The sequence below is a fragment of the Berghia stephanieae genome, chromosome 1, assembly GCF_034508935.2.
Source record: "Berghia stephanieae isolate SIO BIC M18660-M18661 chromosome 1, UCSD_Bste_1.3, whole genome shotgun sequence".
NCBI classification, from domain to species: Eukaryota; Metazoa; Mollusca; class Gastropoda; order Nudibranchia; family Aeolidiidae; genus Berghia; species Berghia stephanieae.
The window spans coordinates 125,888,715-125,908,714 of NC_088360.1; the positions used below are offsets into that span (position 1 = coordinate 125,888,715).

The following is a 20,000-nucleotide window of genomic DNA, read 5'->3' on the forward strand; positions in this document are numbered from 1 at the left end:
GCTCACAAACGATAACTAGCGGTCACACAGGTGAATGGGAGAACTGTGATACCGTTGATCGAGGCATCAGATTAACTTTTCAGCGTTCAAATTCAATAATTGACTTAGAAAAGGGCAAACTAGCCTAATACTAATATCGCCATTTCACTTGTTGCAGTGACTATGGCTATGGTCGAAAGAGGAACCCTGCTCAACAACGAATCAATCATCAAGTCCAAGTTGATGATGATCAACAACGATTCGGTTGGTCTTGGCCTGATATTAAACTCCTGCTTAAAGTTAATGTTAAAGCTAAAGTACAAGATGCGATAATCTCAACATTTTTCTCAACTTACCCTGATTTTTCGATCGAATCAGTCGCTCATAATTATATATATTACACAGTTCTCATATGAATATTAATTACATTGTTGACATGTTTTGTAATAGGTAGCTAAAACATTTAAGTAAGGTCACTTGTTTCATCACTGGAGTGGGAAAAAGTGGACTGCTAACTTTCGGTTTCAAATTTCAAAGCAAAATATTGTCAAAGTGGTCTCCCTTAGAATCAGGGAGGAAAATATTTAAGGATGTTGTGTTTTCCCTGCACCCGTGTACTAAATACACACATGTGTATTCAAAATTAAATTAAATTAAATTGAGCTTTATATAGCGCAATATCCACTTAATGTGCTCAAAGCGTTTTACAAGGTGTCCCTGGTCAACAGCAACATTTAACATGTAGGACAGGAGATGACGCCTGTTAGGCGATGTTACAATTTTTCCGACAAAGACAACGCTGTTAACGGCCAGGTACTCATTTTACACCTGAGTACGGTGAGAGTTTTCCAAGGACTCAACTATGCGCCGAGCGCGAGGCTCGAACCCAGGACCTTCCGATCCGAAAGCGAGTGTCATACCACATAGACATAGACCACGTGCCGCACACCGGAAGGGGTTACGGCTTGACCGTAAGGATATATATATCACTTGTTATCAGCAGGTCATTGCATTTGTCTTTTTCTTATTGTACGAATTAATAACGTTTTAGTTTCAGCTTGCTCTAATACTTCTTCATTAGTTTTCTTCTCTGTCCATGAGATTCTTAACATCCTTCTAAGAAATCACATTTCTGCTGCCTCCAGTTTCTTTCTAATGTCTTCTGTAATTGTCCAGCTTTCGCATACATAGGCCTTCAAAACCCTATGTTTTGTTGTCATTGAGAAATTGTGGTTTTTAAAAATTAGACTCATTTTATTAAAACTATCTTTAGCTATTGCAATTCTTCGTTTTATTTCTGTGTTGCATCTGCCATCTGAAGTTATTATGTATCCAAGATATTTAAATGTCTGAACTTGTTTTATAGTTTTTCCATTGCTTATTAAGTTGCATATTGGATTTCTTTCTCTCCTTGATACAACCATGCATTCTGGATTTTTTACATTTAAGTATAACCCCATACGTTCACTCTCTGTGACTATTTTATTGAGGAGTAATTGTAAATTTTCTTTTGAGTCTGAAATTAGTGCTGTGTCATCTGCATATCTTATATTATTGATATTCTCACCATTGATCTTAATACCTGGACTATCTCCTAAAGTTCTAATAATTATTTCTCTGTAGATATTGAAAAGGTCTGGTGACAAAACACATCCTTGTCTAACACCTCGTTTAATTTGTATATATTTGCTTAATTCTCCTTCAATCCTGACGGCTGCACTTTGTTTCCAATATAAGTTTCTAATAATTCTAAGATCTTTTCCGTCAATGTCTAGTCCTTCAAGGATATTAAATAGCTCACAATGTCTAACTTTATCAAATGCCTTTGAGTAATCAATAAAGCAAATAAATAAGTCTTTCTGGACTTCAATACATCTTTCCATCAACATTGATAAGGTGAAAATAGCATTTCTTGTACCTTTGTCGGGGACAAATCCAAATTGAGTTCTTGATATCTCTGGTTTTATACTTTTCCTCATTCTGTTCATTAGTACTCTTAAGAGAATTTTCGTGAAGTGACTCATAAGACTAATCGTTCGGTGTAACTCGCATTCCGTGGCCCCTGGTGACTTTGGAAGTGTTATAAACACTGACTGTCATATATCTTATTCAATAGATTTGTCACTGTGTTTAAACCTAAATCCTCTAATGTTATGATAATTTCTATTGGGATATTATCAGAGCCTGTTGCTTTGCCTAACTTCATTTTTTAAATAGCTGCTTCTACTTCTTCTTTTAAAATTGGTGGCCCGTCTATCTCTTTTTTATTGTTAGTTTTTCTCTTTCATCATAAAAAAGTTCCTCTATATACTCTGACCATCTATTCAACACATCTGTTCTATCCATCAAAACATTGCCATCTTTAGCTTTTATGCATCCTGTGCTTGAACATACTCTTTTGCCACTGACTTCTTTTATCTTTTCATGTATAAATTTGCTATTACTGTTTTGTTTTATTTCTATTTCTAAACACTGATCATTTATCCATTTCTCTTTTGCTTCATTACATTTTTTCTTTATTTTCTTTGTTAAGGTTTTATGTTTTTCTACATCTGATTTATATTGCCTTCTTTCTTCCATTAGTCCTAGCACTTCATTAGTCATCCACTTCTTATTCTCTTTTCTAGATTTTTGTGGTATATTTTCTTGTAAAGCTTCATTAATTGAGGTTCTAATTCCATTCCATAATTCATCTGTATCAGTTAGATCTTCTATTTCTAGCAATTGGAATTAGTTTTTTTTACCTCAATAATAAACTTTTCTTTAAGATCTTGATTTGTTTTCAGAAATCCTACTTCATATTTTGGTTGATGTTTTTTTTCTTTAATCTTTTAAAATTTATTCTCATTTTGCAGATGACAGGTACATGGTCGCTATCACAATCAGCTCCAGGCAAGGTTTTAACTGATTTTACTGCATTTCGAAAACGTTTCTGGATTAGGATGAAGTCTATTTGGTTTCTAGTTCTATCGCCTGGATTTATCCATGTATATCTTCTTCTTGGATGTTGTTTATACCATGTATTTGAAACAATGAATTCATTTTCTCTACATCAATCAATTAGTCTTTCACCACGTTCATTCCTATCTCCAAGTCCCCACGGGACAATTATTTCTTCTGTTCTTGAATTGCCTATCTTGGCATTGAAGTCACCCATTATTATTTTAACATCCTGTGATTTTAGTTGCTTCATAGCAAAATCTAGATCTTCATAATGTTTCTCAACTTCTTCATCATCATGTGCTGATGTAGGGGCATATACTTGAATTATTCTAATGTCAAATGGTTTTCCTTATAGTTTCACTACTATTACTCTATCTGAGACACCCCACCATCCTTTAATACTTTTAGCGATATTCTGGTCAAATAAAATTCCTACTCCTTTATCATGTTAAACCTCCTGAATATATCATTGTTTTGTTCCCTGGTCGGATTAAACCGTTTCCTGTCCACCTAGTTTCTGCTAATCCTAGTATATGAACTTGCATCCTGTCCATTTCTTGTTTAACATTCTCTAGTTTACCAGATTGAAACAATGTTCTTACATTCCATGTACCTATTCTATTTGTATCTTTACGAACAGTCAAGGGGGCTGCAAGGTCTGGGCCAGATGTCCGGCTTGCTGAAAGGAAATAGATTTTCATTCAAACCCAACACCTCATTTCCAGGTGCATTGATCGCCGCATAACAGAGATTATTGCATATGGCCTCTCATGCATTATTGAGTCCATAACAGCACCTTCGGTAGTGCTCCCTGTTTCTACCGAGTTTGTTATGGGCGCGACCGAGTCCCCGGCGGTATAACTGGGTTTGGGAGTAGGTGGGACCCCTTCCTCTTATGGTGCAGGAGACAGAACCCACCGGTGAGTAGTACACGCTCTGCTCCTCACCCACCCACCTCACACTCATTCTGCAGTGTGGTGTCCTCTGTATGTCCCTACTATACTTAATCCTTACTTTAGTATAGCCTATATTCTACTGCCTTGTAGGATGTCGTCATTGGCTTGACAAAGGCTAGCAGAGTAAACTGCACACAAACCGGCAGTAGGCAACGGGAAACCACTGCTGTACTTTCCCAAGAATTATATTCATGATGGCTGATTACTCATTAACAGATAACAGCGTTAAGGGGATTCATGATGCGACTCTGAACACCTCGCTCCGCAGGGATTGCCACGGCAGCAGGTGGCACCCGGTCGTCATCCAGTGACTGTTCGTAAAGATACAAATCATAAATATAATATATATGTAAATATATATTTGGAGTACGACCAACTTTGGTAAACACTATCAGAAAAAGACAGTTAAAATTTCTCGGACATATTTACAGAAAAAACGGTATTGAAAAGATTGTACTTACGGGTAAAGTTGCTGGGAAGAAAAGAAGAGGAAGACAGAGGATAGATTACATTGACAATCTGAACAGATGGATTGGTGGAGGAGGAACAGGAATCGAGCTATTGAGAAGATCTGAGGACAGATATGGTTGGAGAGACATGATCGCCGATGTCTGCAACAGGCCTGACACTTGATGATGATGATGATGATGATGATGATATGTAAATAAAACATAATACAATGCATAACAGAGAGATGATTTACAAGGAAAAAAATATCATCTCCCAAAACTAACTATACATTTGACTGTTTCCCTCCCAGCTAGGGTATCCGGTCAGTGCCAGGACAAAACCAAGTAATCTCATTCTAGCTTTACAAATATAGCACACGAAAAGAAAATAAGCAAGGGGAATTGTCAAATATGGAACAGATATAGATTCCACAATTCTACTATCAGTGTACTTATTTTGTTTGTTTGTTTTTAAGGGTTTTACGGCGCTTGCAACACATTTAGGTCATATCAGCGCCAGTAAAAAGGGAGAATATGGGATAGTAAAAAGTTTTAGAAGCACCCAAGAAAAGGTAAGACAAAGGGAATGGTACAGATAGGGAATTGGTGTAGATTCCAAGAGCATACCATCAATGTACTTAGTTTGAGATCACCTAAAAGTCTCATCCAGATACGAGCACAGGTGCCTACTAAGAGAAATACACTCAAATGCTTACATTATAAATTCAAAACAACAAATATAATAATACATAACAGGGAGATGATTTACAAGGAAAAAAAATATCACCTCCCAAAACAATAACTATACATTTGACGGTTTCCCTCTCAGCCAGGGTATCCGGCCAGGGCCAGGACAAAACCAAGTAATCTCATTCCAAGACAAAGACAGAAAGCAAGTTGGAAAACATATAGGGGGATAGAAGACACAGTATGTACCTCTCTGCCGGACTATGGGAGGTCAGGAACTCCGCCCAGGTACTTAGTTTGAGGTCACCTTAAAGTCTCATCCAGACACAAGCACAGAATCCTAATAACCGAATATACTCAAATGTTTACAAGTCATTATATATTTAAAGGAGAAAAAACAAAAACAACAAAAAAACAAAAACAAAAACAAAATAATAACAACAGCAACCCCCCCCCCCCAAAAAAAAATAAAATAAAATAAAACAACAACAAAAAACCAAACAAAAAACAAAGCAAAAACGATGTAACAGTACATAAAAGAGAGATGACTTACAATGAGAAAGAAATCTCCCAACACTAAAAATATACACTTGACGGTTTCCCTCCCAGCAAAGGACTCCAGCAAGGGCCAGGACGAAACCGAGTAATCTCATTCCAAGACAAAGACGGAAAGCAACTTAGAAAATAGATATAGGGGGATAGAAGATACAACAAATGACCTCCTGTCCACCATGGCGAGGAGTGGGGGGTGGGTGGGGGGGGGGGGTCAAAGACTCTATCCAGTGATACCTACCGTTTTAAGACGATTGGTTACATTTAAAACAAACCCAGAAGTGAGGGGCATTTAAACCATTCCGCTTTTTCTTCTTCTCGTCTCCAAAGGAAGCTCAAACCTTTCAGTTTGATGCCTCATACCTATATAATTCATGACATTAAGAAAAAGGACATAAATAAATAAATTAAAAAACAAACAAGCGATAACACAGAAATAAAATGTTATAATTTTTATTTGTACAAGCTTGATCTTCAATGTGATTTTTTAATGAACAATCATTCTTTTGCGTTGCCCGACAAAGAGATGATCTGTTAGAGTCGATATCATTAATAATAATAATAATAATAATAATAATAATGATAATGATAATAATAATAATAATAATAATAATAATAATAATAATAATAGGTAATAATAATAATAATAATAATAATAATAATAATAATAATGATAATGATAATAATAATACTAATAATAATAATAATAACAATAAATAATAATAATAATAATAATAATAATAATAATAATAATAATAATAAATAATAATAATAATAATGATAATAATAATACTAATAATAATACTAATAATAATAATAATAATAATAATAATAATAATAATAATAATAATAATAATAATAATAATAATAATAATAATAATAATATGTGCCAGTTGTCTCAAAATGGTATTATGTCGGGATAAACCTTGTTTATTTTTTTTATTTTTGTTGTTGTTTTTTTTAAGTAGCCAAAATGGAATTTTACACAACGTTTATGTAAAATAAATAAATCAAAATATATGCTATATTTGTAGGTGGATAAGATTTGTTTCCAAACCTTTAAGAAGCTTGACTTCGAATTCTCACCATGTTAATTTTAAACCAAATTTTCTTAAGTGCTTTCCGACATAATAAAGATTGACACAGTAGGTCGTAATCTAAAACAAACATTCCGTGCAGGTTACCATTAAACAAATAAAAATAGGAAGTGGTTATTCAGTATCAGATACTGAATAGTGCTTTGCCACTATTCAGTATCCATAAGGAACTCTTTTTTATAGAGAGAGTGAAAAGTGCGACAATCTCGGTTGAATGGAAATAAACTGTTGACCTACTTCCAGATTGAACACATGCACTAACTGACAGCCCGATTCAAAGCTGTAAAAATATTTTGATCGTAATTCTTTTAAATTTTTGCTTTTATGCAATTAACACAGTTCAAAATATCAAAATAAGAGTGGCATTCAAATCCATTTTAAATGTCTAAATAGACATGATTAAATGTCACTAAGAGTTCAGTGACACCATGGCTTGGTGGATATAAGCTGTTTGACTCTGAGTTTTAAGGTTCGAGAGTTCAAATCCCGGTAGGGGTGACTTGTTTTTTTTTTTCCCCATTATTTTTTTAATTCCTCTGTCTATTGATATTTTTTAAACTTTTGTTTTTATAATTTTATTTGCTTGTAATATGCTTTAATGTTGATATTATACTATTGTACTTTTATTATTATTATTATTATTATTATTATTATTATTATTATTATTATTATTATTATTATTATTATTATTATTATTATTTCTACTTACTTACTATTATTATTATTGTTGTTGTAATCGTCATCATCACTATTATGATTATGATGATTTTTTTTTTAATCAAGTAGTTGGAGTAATTTAATCAGTTATCGATTTATTACGAATATCTTTTATGTGTTATCATCTCGTTGTTGTTTTTCATTATTGTGCTCTTCTATTGTTCATTATTTTTAAAAATCTTGTTTTTTTTCTGTTTGTCTCATTTGTTGTTGTTGTTGTTGTTGTTATTGTTGTTGTTGTTTGTTTGTTTGTTTGTTTTGTCATCTAAGGCAAACCCAATTCATTATAAATATGTGGGCAGACTTTCTGCATTTTTTAATTGAGCGATGTACTTCCGTGAATTAATTGCCGTACTATATTAAAATTTACGTGATAATAATAATAATAATAATAATAATAATAATAATAATAATAATAATAATAATAATAATAATAATAATAATAACAATAATAATAATAATTTAAACAGATACTGAATATTAGACTACAATTGACATCTATTTACTGAATACACGTGGTATTGTTAGGGGTGTTTCTTTTTTTACGAAACCTGCCAAAACACGCCGATACCCGACAAAGTTATGGGAAGTAGGCAGCAGTGGGGAGTGAACCTGGGACTCAGGGAAGTGTACACCGTTGGGGAGTGAACCTGGGGCTGGGTTTCGTAAAAAAAAAGCAATTACTTTTTTACGAAACCCGACAATATCCGACAAAGTTATGGAAAGAAAGTAGGCAACAGTGAGGGAGTGAACCGGAGATTCAGGGAAGTGTACACTATTGGGGAGTAAACCTAAGTCTATGGTTTTTTGGCGGATTTGGCGGATTTCGTAAAAAAGTAATTGCTTCATTCTCGTCTGGTACCCATCTCCCATAGTCCGGCTTCATTTCCCACTGGTATCCATCTTCCCTAGTCCCAGGTTCATTTCCACTGATATCCTCTTCTCACAGTCCCAGGTTCACTCCCAACCGGTGTGCACTTCCCTGAGTCCCGGTTCATTGCCCAATGGTGCCCACTTCCCATAACTTTTGAAAATTTCGGTAGGTTTCGAAATAAAAGTACATTCTGAGCTCACTGTCCACTGGAATCAGCATCTCGCAGTCCCAGGTTCAATCCTCATCAGTGTCCAAATCCCAGATTCACTCCCCACTGCTGCCTGCTTCCCATAACTTTGTCGGGTTTTGGCGGGTTTCGTAAATAAGTAATTCCCCCTCCCCCTTGGTATTGCTTTTTTACAAAATCCAGAGTCCCAGGTTCACTCCCCACAAGTGTACACTTCCCTGAATCTCAGGATCACCCCCACTGTTGCCTGCTTCAATAAGTTTGTCGGATATTGCCATGTTTTGTCGGGTTTCGTAAAAAAGTAATTGCTTTTATATGAAACTCGCTGAAACCCGCCGAAAACCAGAGTCTCAGGTTCACTCCCTACTGGTGTACACTTCCTTGAATCTCAAGTTAACTCCCTACTGTTGCCTACTTCCCATAACTATCGAATATTGCCGGGCTTCGTAAAAAAGTAATTGCTTTTATGTGAAACTCGCTGAAACCCGGCGAAAACCATAGTCTCAGGTTCACTCCCCACTGGTGTACACTTCCCTGAGTCTCAGGTTCACTCCCCACTGTTGCCTACTTCTCACTACTTTGTCGGATATTGCCGGGTTTCGTAAAAAAGTAATTGCTTTTATGTGAAACTCGCTGAAACCCGCCGAAAACCAGAGTCTCAGGTTCACTCCCCACTGGTGTACACTTCCCTGAGTTTCAGGTTCACTCCCCACTGGTGTACAATTCCCTGAGTCTCAGGTTCACTCCCCACTGTTGCCTACTTCCCACAACTTTGTCGGATATTGCCGGGTTTCGTAAAAAAGTAATTGCTTTTATGTGAAACTCGCTGAAACCCGCCGAAAACCAGAGTCTCAGGTTCACTCCCCACTGGTGTACACTTCCATGAATCTCAGGTTCACTCCCCACTGTTGTCTACTTCCCATAACTTTCTCAGATATTGCCAGGTTTCGTCGGGTTTCGTAAAAGAGTAATTGTTTTTATATGAAATTCGCTGAAACCCGCTGAAAACCAGAGTCTCAGGTTCACTCCCCACTGGTGTACACTTCCCTTTGTCTCAGGTTCACTCCCCATTATTTGCCTACTTTCCATAACTTTGCCCCATTTTGTTGGGATTTGGCGCATTTTGTAAACAAAAAGTAATTGCTTTTTTTTTTTACAAAACCCGCCGAAACCCAGTCCCAGGTTCACTCCTCACTGGTGTTTACTTCCACGAATCTCAGGTTCACTCCCCACTGTTGCCTACTACCCATAACTTTCTCGGATATTGCCAGGATTAGTTGGGTTTCGTAAAAAAGTAATTGCTTTTATATGAAACTAGCTGAAGCCCGCCGAAAACCATAGTCTCAGGTTCACTCCCCAGTGGTGTATACTTCACTGAGTCTCAGGTTCACTCCCCACGCTTTGCCGCATATTGTCGGGTATCGTAAAAAAAGTAATCCCCCCCCCACACACATTTTTTATTGCTTTTTTACAAAACCCAGAGTCCCAGGTTCACTCCCCACTGGTGTACACTTCCCTGAATCTCAGGTTCATCCCCTCCCCCTCCTACACACACACACACACACACACACACACACACACGCTGCTGCCTACCTCCCATAACTTTGTCGGATATTGCCGGGTGTCGTCGCGTTTCGTAAAAAGTAATTGCTTTTTATTACGAAACCCGCCGAAACCCAGTCCCAGGTTCACTCCCCACTGGTGTACACTTTTCTGAGTCCCAGATTCACTCCCACAGCTGTCCTCTTCCCATAACTTTGTCAGGTTTCGGAAAAAAAAAAACACCGTACAAAAACCACTATTCAGTGTCAGATACTGAATAGTGCAAAACCACTATTCAGTATCAGATACTGAATAGTGCAAAACCACTATTCAGTATCAGATACTGAATAGTGCTAGCCATAAAAATAAATCACAAAGCAACATTTGTGTAACCGTTTACATACATTTTCATCAAGGATTGAAATATTGTTTTGTTTTGTTTTTAAGGGTTTTTACGGCGCTTACAACACATTTAGGTTATATCAGCGCCAGTAAAAAGGAAGAAAATGGGATAGTAAAAAGTTCTAGAATTACAATTAAAGCACCCAAGAAAAAGTAAGACAAAGGGGAATTGAGAACAAATAGGGATCAGATGTAGATTCCAAGAGCATACCACCAATGTACTTAGTTCGAAATCACCTACAAGTCTCATCCGGAAACAAGCACAAAATCCAACAAAGAGGAACACACTCAAATGCTTACATTATACATTAATAATAACAAATATAATAATACATAACAGAGAGATGATTTACAAGGAAAAAATATCATCTCCCAAAACAATAACGAAGCATTTGACTGTTTCCCTCCCAGATAGGATTCCGCCAGTGCCAGGACAAAACCAAGTAATCTCATTCCGAGACAAAGACAGAAAGCATGTTGGAAAACAGATATAAGAGGATAGAAGACACACAGTGTACCTCCCTGCCCGCTATGGGAGGTCAGGATCCCCACCCAGAGGATTGAAATAGATAAACCACTTTTAAGTCGAACACAATTTTTACTACCGACGAGACATGATATCTAAATGTTTCTATCAAAATCCTCAGCAAAAAGGATCTTGATGAAAACAGTTAGATCTGTGATATTGAACAAGATAAATATTGAGTAAAATCACAATTTGAAAAGGCAAACGATTCTTGTATAAAATTACAAAAGAAGAAATGCATTTATATAAAAATAAACAAACAAAAGAAAAAATGAATAAAACAAAAGTTAAAAAAAAACAAGAAAAAAACCCCCCAATAAAACAAAACCCCAAAACCCCCAATGAAAACAACAACAAAAAATACCCCAATCCTCCTCCCCCCCCCCCCCCAAAAAAAAAAAAAAAAAAAAAAAAAAAACAACAACAGAAAAACAACAAACAAAAAACAAAACAAAAAAGAAACAACAACAAACAAACAAAACCAAAACAAAAAAAACCGGCAGGAATATCAACATGGATCGAACAAGACCAGACTAAATTTAGAATAAAAAATTGCAAGAAATCAAATTTAATAGAGCATTTAGCATTAAGGATGAAGCAATTTATAATTATTGCAAAGATCCCAGCTACGACTTGGGGAAAAAACATTTAATCTCATTCTTGAACAAACACAAGATTAAAAAAAAAACACCTTAAGAAGGAAAACGGATTTAACAGGGATACAAGAGACAGTAAAAGTTACCTCCTTGGCCAAAAAATTGATGCTATGCGTTTTGCCAAGATAATCTCAACATCTGCCATCCGGATATGTTTTGTTTTTATTTGTTTTTAAGGGTTTTACGGCGCTTGCAACACATTTAGGTCATATCAGCGCCAGTAAAAAGGAAGAAAATGGGATAGTAAAATGTTCTAGAATTACAATTAAAGCACACAAGAAAAGGTAAGACGAAGGGGAATTGTACAAAAAAGAAATTGGTGTAGATTCCAAGAGCATACCATCAATATAACTTAGTTTGAGATCACCTTAAAGTCTTATCCAGACACAAGCACAGCTCCCCACTATGAGGAATACACTCAAATGTTTTACAAATCATATATAATATAAAGAAAACATAATACAATGCATAGCAGTAACAGAGAAATGATTTACAAGGAACAAAATATCATATCCCAAAACTAACTATACATTTGACTGTTTCCATCTCAGCCAGGGCATCCGACCAGGACCAAGACAAAACCAAGTAATCTCATTCCAAGACAAGGGCAGAAAGCAAGTTGGAAAACAGATAAAGTGGGATAGAAGACACAGTAAGTACCTTCCTGTTCACTATGGGAGGTCAGGAACCCGACCCAGTATGGCTGGCTAAAAACAATAACAAAGAGCTGAGTGACGTCAATTTCGTTCCTTCTATTGGGGGTCAATTGTTTTCGTTTTCAGTTTTACAGCGCGTACGCAAGTCAATTCAGCACCAGCAAAATGGAACATGAAGAGAAAACTAAAAGATAATTGATCTGCATTTACAAACACTTGATATATATATATATATATATATATATATATATATATATATATATATATATATATATATATATATATAGAGAGAGAGAGAGAGAGAGAGAGAGAGAGAGAGAGAGAGCTGAGGTAGATTCTGGTATGAGTCCACAGAAAATATCCCGACTCGGATGATAAAACTCTCTCTCTCTCTCCCTCTCTCTTATCAAAAGAGTTCATGCAGGGCAAAGTCATACTTAATGGCCTAATAAAAAATTAGGACATAAAGCCAAAACTAAAGGACAAAAGATATAGACAATATGAGAAATCCAGTTTAAAGATGGATGTAGAACCCACTGATACAAGAGGCCAACTTTCTCCCAACCTGTAGTGAATTCCAAACACCACTATGGCAACAATGAATTACGAAGAAGTAGTATGGCAAAGCAGGCAACCTTTTGTTTTCAAAAACGGAATTGAGCTGAATACGTTCCAACACTGCATTCATTATCAATTAGTTTTAAATGGACTTGTCAAACTTTAAGCTCAGCAAAAGACCCCCGACAGGGAGCTTACAAAAAACCAACGAAGTTGCGATTCGGACTTGAGTCTGAATAGTCTCCGGTGGCTATTAGCTCAACTCCAATGGGCGTGTGCAAAGTGCAAACACAGGGGGACACAGTACGGGCAGTGGGCAAAGAGTGTGACTGATAGAAGCAGAAGAAGAAAATTCTATTTTGCCCATATCAGTCTGACTCATTTGTATCCCTACTTTGGACTTTAGAAGAATTGTTGTCTCTAATTCCTGATTTTATCTGGACATCGCGTAAAGTCGTTAGAAAAGCTTTTCCTTTATACAGTTACTTTGACGGACGTTTGTTCCTTTTGAAGGTTTTTAACTCGTTTCTATTTAATTTCTAATGGACTTCCTAATGATCGATGATTTTGCCTTTCTCGCCAAATATAATAATAGTAACTATACCATTAATTATTTTTTTTAATTTGCATAATTTTTTATGGAAGCAATAATTAAAATTAAAATTACAAAACTGAAATTTAAAAAGAAAATACAAACAAAAATAAAATCTATATTGCCACCTGAGACGAGGATATTCAGACCCTTAGCTCTGATTATCAAGCATCAAAGAAAATAGTAAGAAATAGAAGGCTTTTCCAATAGAGATAAGCTGTAAGAGTAATGTATGTATTATTATAGCTAGTCTGAAATCTAACAATCCAATGCTGACATTGTTACGGGATCTCCGCCAAAAGGGATATAGCCTACTCAGATTATTAAATCAATAACATACGTAACAAAAGCAAACTAGAATGGAGAGATAATTTTCGAGGTAAAAATATCATCTGTCATAAAAAGAATCCAGCTGACTGTTTCCTTTTCAGCAAAAGATGCTGGGCAGGCTCAGGTATTGATCTCATCCAAAAGCAAAGACACAAAGCCAACTGGAAAGGACAAATGGGATAGAGGGCTAAAAGAGATAGCAACTCTGTGGACTGACGAAGAATCCATCCATACTAGGTCAAAAACAAAAAGCAACTTGACAATGATACAGGGGAAAGCAGACAGTTCACGCCAGGAGGCCAACAATCATCCGAACGAGGGGGAGTTCCACCAATTACGGACAGCTCGACAGCGTCACCAACAAACGTCGGACTGACCAGCATTATAAATCATGCGTTCAACAACGAATTGAATATCAATTATTTCATTATTCACATCAGAACAAGCTTATTTATAACTACAAGATTTATCAACACAAATATATTATAATTTATACTGCAGAGCAGTAGGTAAGATAAAGTTTAAATGTAAACCGTTTTAGGTAAAACGGTTTAAATTAAATGAAAGACAGATAGTTAAATAATCTATTTCTATCATCAGTAAAGCACCTGATACTACACAAACAGTACATTTACACGATAAACCCACTAAGAATTAACAGGAATCACACTTTAAACTGATTGGATGACTATAATAAAACTAGTCATCATCAGCTTGTTAAAAACGCCAACCATGCCCGAAATGGTATAAACATTGGGCAAACAGATGTTGAAGAGAAGCTCAGTATTGACTTATAAAAAGAGATACTTTTCTATTTTTCTCATATTATCTTATATTTATATTACACAACAAATGATTTTAAACGGTCTCTAATTAAAGACTGATCATTTTATATGACCTTACGGAAGTTTGAAAGTATACATTGGTTTTTACAATCACTGACAAGAAAAAAAAAACCCAATTAAAAACTTGATGACTTGTATGTCAAAACTTCATGTCTTTACAATCTGACTATAATACAGTTTAATACGTTACAAATTTTACTTCTTTCTTTAATCATCAACACGCTGATATAATAAGTTTTGCGAATTATATGGTTTGATATTAAAGACAAGACATTCTATAATTTAAGTGCCGTATAAAGTCCGGGGCGTTTAAATATTCTTAATTAATAATATAATGTTTAAGCCATCTAAATGCGGCATGTAATCTCCAAAATTAAATTCGAGCTGTTGAACTCGACCTTTGTTTTTCTAACAAATCTTTATCAAGCTTTTCATATTTGTCTTTGCTTAACTCTCCAGTTAGGAACCTTTGAAGAAAAGGAATTTCTGAAGATGTCTCGGAAGTATCACTAGAAAGTGGAGAAGATAAATTGCTGTCAGGACCACTCCATCCTCTAAGATGCATCTCTAACTCAGATAGACTAGATGATGGAGATGATGATGCATTACTTGGAGATGGAGAAGTTGTAGCAATAAGTTCTTTTGAATCTCGTGGGGAAGCAAAGGATCGTAAAGCTGTCGAGAACACGTTGCAGTTGTGAGATATTGATTTGTTTTTTGACGTTACCGTTGGAGATTTTGCAGATTGTATAGAGTTTTGTGAGGATGAGATAGACACATCAAGATAGACGGATGGGGTTAAAATGACATCTGATGGACTAAGTTCTAGTGCTGGGTAGATCTCGTTTGGATCGTTGTCCGTCTGGGTAGCAACAGTTTTACTTTTTCTGGACCTATGATTTTCCTTTCGCATCACCATAACTGATACGCCCTCTGATGATGAATTGGGAGAGGTAGACGGTTTTGAATTATCATTTGACGAAGAGACAGAGCTAGTTTTAATTGGATGAGCTCTACGTCGGTTTATTAAGTCATGGGAAGCAGGAATTTTAAGTTTTATAGAAGAAATATGAGATCTTGGGTTGGAAACTTTCTTCGGAGAATGAGGAGGGATGGATATTGAAATATGGGAAACAGCAGCCGCTTTTTCAGGTCTGTTATCGGCGTTGTGTGTTGAAATGCATGGTCTACTGTGATTTGAATGTATAATGGCTTGGTTGTCCGTAGATGTCTGAAAGTGTCTCTTGGTACTTTGTTGATTGGGAAAATATTTTGAGCCGTTGTCAACAAAACCGTTGCGAACATTCAAATGCATTTTGTCATTACAAGATGATGGATTCTGGTCGACAGATTTAGACTTTTCTGATAAAAATTTTCGGCCTAATGGAATTTTCTCAATGAGTTTATCTACATCTGGTGACGTCACCGCTTGTCTAAGCAAACTTATATTGTTTGCTTTATTTGTGTTTGAGGACGATGATGAAAAATCTGGAGCACCAAGGAAGGAAGGAAATTCTCTGTTAGTTTTTTCTATTACATTTGTTGATGGTAAACATAAAGATGAGGATATTGGGTGGTGAATCTCATAAGACTTATTGGAATAATCAGCCTCTAACCTTGAGATTTGGTCTGTTGCATTTAGAACGTGTAGAGCTGAACTGATCTCAGAAGAGTAAGAAGTTTTATTTAAGCTATCAGTATAACCGCTCGGACTGGTTGAATCTATGTTTTCTAAACAGCCGATTTGCTCATTGAGTTCTTTTATAAGACTTTCGGCTTGCTTAGTGTCCAGAGAATTACAATACTCCATGGCTAAATCCACTAAATCATCTGGCAAGGTGTCATCGGTGTTTTCAGCAGCCAAATTTATAGAGACAGGATTTTCAACAGCAGGTTTTGTATTAAGATCTGGAAGATTATTTCGGGGTTGGGGTAAATTCATCATTTCATCCCCACGTAAAATGCTTGTTAAGCTATTTCTGCAGGTTTCTGAGGAGTTGAAAAATATCGTGGGTGAAGGAATCGAGTTGAAGGCATTTTTTAAAGCTGATCCTGGAAGGGGCAATTCTTGAGTAGGTGTTGGCATGCTAAAGCGCCTTTTCCTAGAAGTAAGAGATTGAGGAACTGGGAGTTCCTTGGTTTGCAAGATATGCTTTGATTTTGAATAAGATTCGGATAAACTAAAATATCTTGAGAACTTTGAAGGCTGTGAAACTCGTGGCTGCCGTAAATCTGAAGGCGCTGAAGTCTTGTCCTCGTTTTTATTCAAAAGTGACCTTAACAAAGACTTTCCTTTTTCACTATTCTGCGCAGAATTCATATAGTTGTCTTTTAGAGGATTGTCACATGATTGAAGAAGGGAGGATAAAGAGTGATGAAATGATTGAGAATGTTTTTCAAAAGGATTTTTGTTTTCAGGGATTACGTCGTCCATTCCCATTAGCAATTCATTTGAGCAATCGTTATTTAGTTCAGAATTTCCTTCAATATTAAGACTGCTGATTGGGTGGTTATGACTAGTGATTGAGTTTGCTGACGAAGTGATATTGGGTGATGGAAAATTCAAAAAGTGATCAAAAGTTTGAAATCCCTCATTTTGAAATTCACTGTCAAATGAATAAGTAAAATCACTTGAAGTCTGAGAAGAAAACTGATCTATGCACTGTTCATTGGCGTTAAGGTTGTCTAAACTAGTTCCCATGTTGCTAGAATGTGTATTATTTAATACAATGTCGTCATTCAAGTTGTCAAGTTCACTTTCCACGGGCATCACAACATCGCCCGTTCCTTTGTTGAATGAAAATTCGGTGGTCAGGTCGATCTCTTCAAAACCATCCACTGTAAACCCCCCACTAATGTTTGATGACGAGTCGTTTTGATTTTCATCTCTCTCAAAACAGTCGGACAAATTGCCATGAGACAACGAATCACTCTCCTCCAGTCTAATATTTTGTATACACGAGCCTTCTATCTGAATGGACGATTGATATTGATCTGAATCGTGATAGCTCATTTTCTCACTAGGATTTCCACACTGGTTGCTCGACTTATCGTCTCTATCGGAATTCTTGGAGAGCAGTAGCGAGTGTAATCCATGTGCACTACTTTCCCCCCCAAATTTCTTTTCTCTAGTGGCGGATGTGTTGTCATGCTCGGAGAAACGATCTTCAATCAAGGAATGCTGTAGACACGATGCTGGTGACTCTGCAATTAGGGCTCTATATTCCCTGCATTCATCTATTTCTGTACATTTTTTGTTGTATGTAGAACGACTTTTGAGTAATTTTCCCTCCTTATATCCATGTTCCACAATTATTGCTCGTTTCTTTGTTGGGAATATCCTTGCACAGCACGATTTTGAATTACTTTGGAGACAAAAGATAAAGCATTTTAACACATCTCCAGATTTGTGTCCTTTTGGATATTCACGAAATTGATGACGTACATTGTGTAGTTGAGTGTGATGTTTGTCGATGGTTGCTGTGGACTGCTGTGAGGTGTTGTGTTTTGAGAGATCCAAGTGACCCTCAGGACTTTTCGATCTGATAGAAAAGAAGAAAAACCCAATTAAGATGAAAATCATTTGATGAGGTATTGACATAATCAAAAGGCAAGTTTTTTCGATTATAAATATTCATACTATTGCAAACATTTATTTATGCTTGATTTTTGACAGTTCATGGTTAACTTTCAAATTTGTGCACCAACAAAAAGCAAGTCGCAGAAGACAAATTTATATGCCATCGCTGCAAACAATCGTTTACCCACTCTTAATATTTCAGGCCAATAGGGGCCCGACGGCCGAGCGGCTAAGGCAGCTGAAAGATCCGGGTTCGAGCCCGCTTCGATATCTCCATTTGTCCTTCACTAAATGGGATTAAATCGATATCCATGATCTCAAAGCTCTAAAAGACTACTTAAGTCAAAATAAAAGGGGGGAAACGTGTTGTTGTTGAGCACTCGGGACATTTTGAAGTCGTATCCGCGGTTAGGAAAAAATGGAGATGAACATAACTGTTTAGAGATAACAGATGAATAGTCTATCAGCGCTTGTAAAATCATTTGGGTCATGAATGCATTAGAAAAGAAAAGAACACAACTGTTTAAAGGTAGCGCACCAATGGAACTAGTTGAGACATAACATCCTTTTTTTTTGTTACCCAAACGTCCACAATGGATCCCCGCCAATAGACAGAGGCAAACTGGCAGAGCCACATACTAATATGTTAGACTATTCAAATAGATGAATTAGAGGATAAAATACATTTTCCACGGGGAAAAAAATCGAGTTTAACTAACATTTAAAGCTTTATCTTTTGTTGAAGGATCCCATTCTGGGCCGAGCTAAATCCAAATAGTCCCCGATTCTTGATAATGAAAGACAGCCAAAGAATGGGGACAATATATTATGTAGGTTTATAGTATACAGCTAGAGTGTTTGATAGTATATTACAGTACGGGAAAAAAAACAATCCCCAAAAAATGAGCCGGCCTCGAGTGGGGATCGAAACTTAAACCTTTTGCTTACCAGTCAGACGTGCCGTCATTACACCACAGCGATAGTTGGGACGATTTAATGCTTACATTCTTCAAAACTGGAAACGCTGACAATTCAAATACTCAACAGCTCAACAGGGCACAACATGTTTTCATTATATATGAAGTTTAACGTTAATTTCGTTTGTTTTGTGAGTTTCTCAAAAAAAAAAAAATGAAAACATTTGATCCAACTCAATGTAATATTGTAGGGTTTTATCTATTCTAAACTGATAAAGTTTTGATAAAAAATAAGTACGTCTGAAAATCTTATGTTTAATTATTTTCAAGCGTTCATCCCACTTGAGCCTGTCATCAATTGTTACACCAAGGTATTTGTAGTGAGTAACCCGCTGGACGAATTGGTCCGTTACTTTTAACGGTTCTATCGGTTCCTTCACTATTCTAAAGTCAATCACTAGCTCCTTTGTCTTGCTTATGTTAAGATCTAGGTGGTGGGCATCACACCAAGACACAAATCTATCGATTTTTTGCCTATAAGCCAATACGTGCCATTTGTTATACGGCCTTGAAGAGCGGTGTCATCTGCAAACTTTATTAAAGGTACACTCAGGGTTTGACTTCTACAGTCATTCTTGTATATCGTGAATAATACATGGGACAGTACACAACCTTGAGGAGCACCAGTATTTGTAGTAGTTATGCAGGAAAACACGTGTTGTCCCAATTGAACATATTGTGCTCTCTACGTAAGAAATTAGAGCACCCAAGCAATTATATACTTGTTTAAATTCAGACAAGTCAATTTTTGAACAACCAACTGAGGTTGCATTGTATTGAACGCTGAAGAAATCTACGGAACAATGTCGTGTGGAAGTCGTAGTTATTAATATTTATAATACTATTTAAATTACAGGATGTATTGTCCTTTCATCGAATAGTCGTTTCATTCAAT

The 20,000-nt window shown here is 36.2% G+C and overlaps 2 protein-coding genes across 5 annotated transcripts in view; both read right to left on the bottom strand.

Moving 5' to 3' along the window:
• Positions 1–511, bottom strand: part of LOC144963055 (aarF domain-containing protein kinase 1-like) — a 14,084-nt gene extending 13,573 nt beyond the window's left edge. For 2 of the 3 annotated variants that reach the window (XM_078896667.1, XM_078896668.1), the window contains exon 1: positions 336–474. The gene's annotated coding sequence lies outside the window, so the exon portion shown is untranslated. Of the gene's footprint in view, positions 1–335 lie in introns of all 3 variants that reach the window. The other variant, XM_078896666.1, reaches the window with a different exon arrangement.
• Positions 512–13,413: 12,902 nt separating this feature from the next.
• The window catches only part of LOC144963056 (uncharacterized), a 117,284-nt gene continuing 110,697 nt past the window's right edge, over positions 13,414–20,000 (bottom strand). For both annotated transcript variants that reach the window (XM_078896669.1, XM_078896670.1), the window contains exon 10: positions 13,414–18,090. In XM_078896669.1, coding sequence (XP_078752795.1) covers positions 14,922–18,090 — 3,169 coding nt within the window. In that variant the 3' untranslated portion in view covers positions 13,414–14,921. The remainder of the gene's footprint in view (positions 18,091–20,000) is intronic.